A 2659-nucleotide genomic window follows, 5' to 3' on the forward strand; every position below is an offset into this window, starting at 1 on the left:
ATAAAATACTCTCTGAACAATTATTTATCATCCAATTTGTTTCTTACCTCTTGGTTACCTTGTTAGGCTTCTTTATCCTTGAAAAGATTGGTTTTAATATTTTTGGTGTGACCCCTTAGACCTTTCTTTTGATAGCATACCTCTCATTTTCAAATTTAAAAAATGGTAAAATAAACCTCAATAAAATATTATAAGTAAATAAAAGGTTGTTATGTCACCAGAATGTTGCCGAGGAGTATTTGAACACATCTCTTAACTTTTTTTTTTTAGATTTTTTATTTTATTTTAATAACATTAACTATAATAACATTGATGGTGTTGGGGTCAATTTTGACCCGTATATATTTACTTCAATAAAATATCCAAAAGTCTTTTTTTTTTAACATAAAACATTCATAAACAATGAAAAGCAAGTAATAATACAAAATGTAGACTTGCAAGGTCAAACAAACAACACACAATCAAGCAAGGCAAACCAATAGAAATCAAGTACTACTTTCAAAGCATCTTTGTGCAAGAACTTGCATGTATTTGTGTGGGTGTTTTTAGATGCATGTGTGGCAAAAGCTGACACTTTTAGCATGTTCTTTGCAGATATATTTTTTACAGTGGAAGCATAATGTGTGTGTCTTTCTGTCCTTATTGCTGGGGCAGACCTGACACCTCTTTCTTTTAGAATCAGATGGCATCACTGGAGTTGTGGCTGTGCTGGTTGATGTTGAGGCAAGGCTAGATGATGATGATGAGGATGCTGGCACTACTTCTCTTTGTGTTGTTGATGGTGTGGATGGAGTGCTTGATGAACTCTGCATCTGTCTGATCATGGCTGCACTGATTGGATCTCGAGACACGCGTTTCCTTTGCTCAATGTGTGCCTTGTTATTTTTTTGTGTGTTCCAACCTGGGTGGATGTGGGTCCATAACACAAATGCATTGTATGCAGACACATCTAGGATGTTATAAAACACAGCCATCGGCCATCTCCTGGTCATTCGCTGACAAGTATAGGTAGCAGTCAGCTTGTCCAGGTTGTCCACTCCTCCTTTGTTTTTATTGTAATCCAGGATAATTGTGGGCTTTTTGTCACTTCTTGATGACACAGCTGCATCTTTATGAAAAGTGGACATAAGTATCACATTTTTTTTTGGACAATATGAAACAACAGTTGTGGTGTCTGTAAAAGCAAATTTTGAAGAAAGTGGAGCTCTGTCCTTCACCTGCAAAATTTCAGTGTGCAGCTCAGGTTTATTTTTTTTTATTGTGCCTACCATGGTGAGTTTCCTCCTGAGAAGTTCTTGTCCAAGGTCATAGCTAGTAAAAAAATTGTCACACGTGATATTGTGACCCCGCAGTCCAATAGTCAAATCAAGGACTACACATTGTCCTTGTTTTTTCTCAGGGATGCCACTTTCGGGTTTGCCGGTGTAAATTTGTAGGTTCCATGCATAGCTTGTTTTTGCATTACAGGCTGCCCAGATTTTTATGCCGTATTTGCCTGGCTTACTGGGCATATACTGCCGGAAGGGGCAATTTCCACGGAAAGGGATCAAACGTTCATCTACTGTTACCTGAGGCCCAGGGTTAAACATTAGTGGAAGGAGCTGAACCCATTTCTCCCAGACATCCCTTATGGGAGCAAGCTTGTCAGATTTTGCTCTAGTATCTCTGTTGTCAAATCTGAAAACTCTTGATATCATTCGAAAGGTGTGAAGTGACATTGTTGCTGAGAAGATATATCTGCCTCTTGACTTGTCCCAAAGACTATCAGTGGCCTCATTATAGGATCTGTACACTCCAGCGAGAAGAAGAACACCAATATAAGCATCTAGGCATTCCTCATTTATGTCATTCCACATGTTGCCATGGACTTTTTTTCCTTCAAGGTTTGTCATTGCAATGATCACTTTTTTTAGTGACAATGGCATGAACAGTTCAAAACATGTTTTGATGTCACTTACTCTCGTCACTGTAAACTTTGTGATCCCAGGGGTCATTTTGATTACATCTGCAGCAGCTGCCCTGCCATGTAAGTCAGGAGGTTCTGAACTCCAACAGATCTTACCACTTTTGGATTTGAATGTTTCAGCAGGAACAGCAGCAGGTTCAGCACTGGTGGCCTCCTCATCAGACTCATCAGATGTGTCTATGTATTCTGGTTGATACTCTACTTCATCTTCTGCCTCAGAAACCTGCTCATCCATATCGCTATGCTGCTCTGTGTCCTCTGCCTCATTTTCATCCAAGATATAATCCAGTATTTGACTCCCTGTAAATCTTCTCACTCTTGCATGCTGCATATTGGAGATGATTACTCTGCAAGTCAGCAACTCTGAAATGTATTGGTCCTATGTTTCTTTACTTTATTTAGAGAAGCAGACAAGCAGGCAAAGAGATAGGCCCCTCCCTAACTACAGCCACAGGGCCGAGAGGTGATTGGCTGTCAGTGTTACTAAGCAGAGAAAGTGTTTATGATTTCAGTTTTGGCACTTATTAGTGTCCTATAATCCTATATTATAACTGGGTCAGAATTGACCCTAACACCATAAAGGTCTTAATTTTCACCACAGTATTTTATAATTTAGTGAAAAGGATTATTTTTCTATTACATTGTTTAAATAGAGGTTCCTGACAAAGTAAAAAAATCTTGATGCAATAAATA

General features: G+C 38.7%; 1 protein-coding gene across 1 annotated transcript; it reads right to left on the reverse strand.

Moving 5' to 3' along the window:
• Window positions 1-545: 545 nt before the first annotated feature.
• Window positions 546-2297, reverse strand: LOC122929755 (piggyBac transposable element-derived protein 4-like). The gene has a single exon (XM_044283431.1). The coding sequence runs from the start codon at window positions 2295-2297 to the stop codon at window positions 546-548; it is 1752 nt and encodes a 583-aa protein (XP_044139366.1).
• Between the last annotated feature and the right edge of the window lie 362 nt (window positions 2298-2659).

Source organism: Bufo gargarizans, chromosome 1, assembly GCF_014858855.1.
Source record: "Bufo gargarizans isolate SCDJY-AF-19 chromosome 1, ASM1485885v1, whole genome shotgun sequence".
Taxonomy (NCBI): domain Eukaryota; kingdom Metazoa; phylum Chordata; class Amphibia; order Anura; family Bufonidae; genus Bufo; species Bufo gargarizans.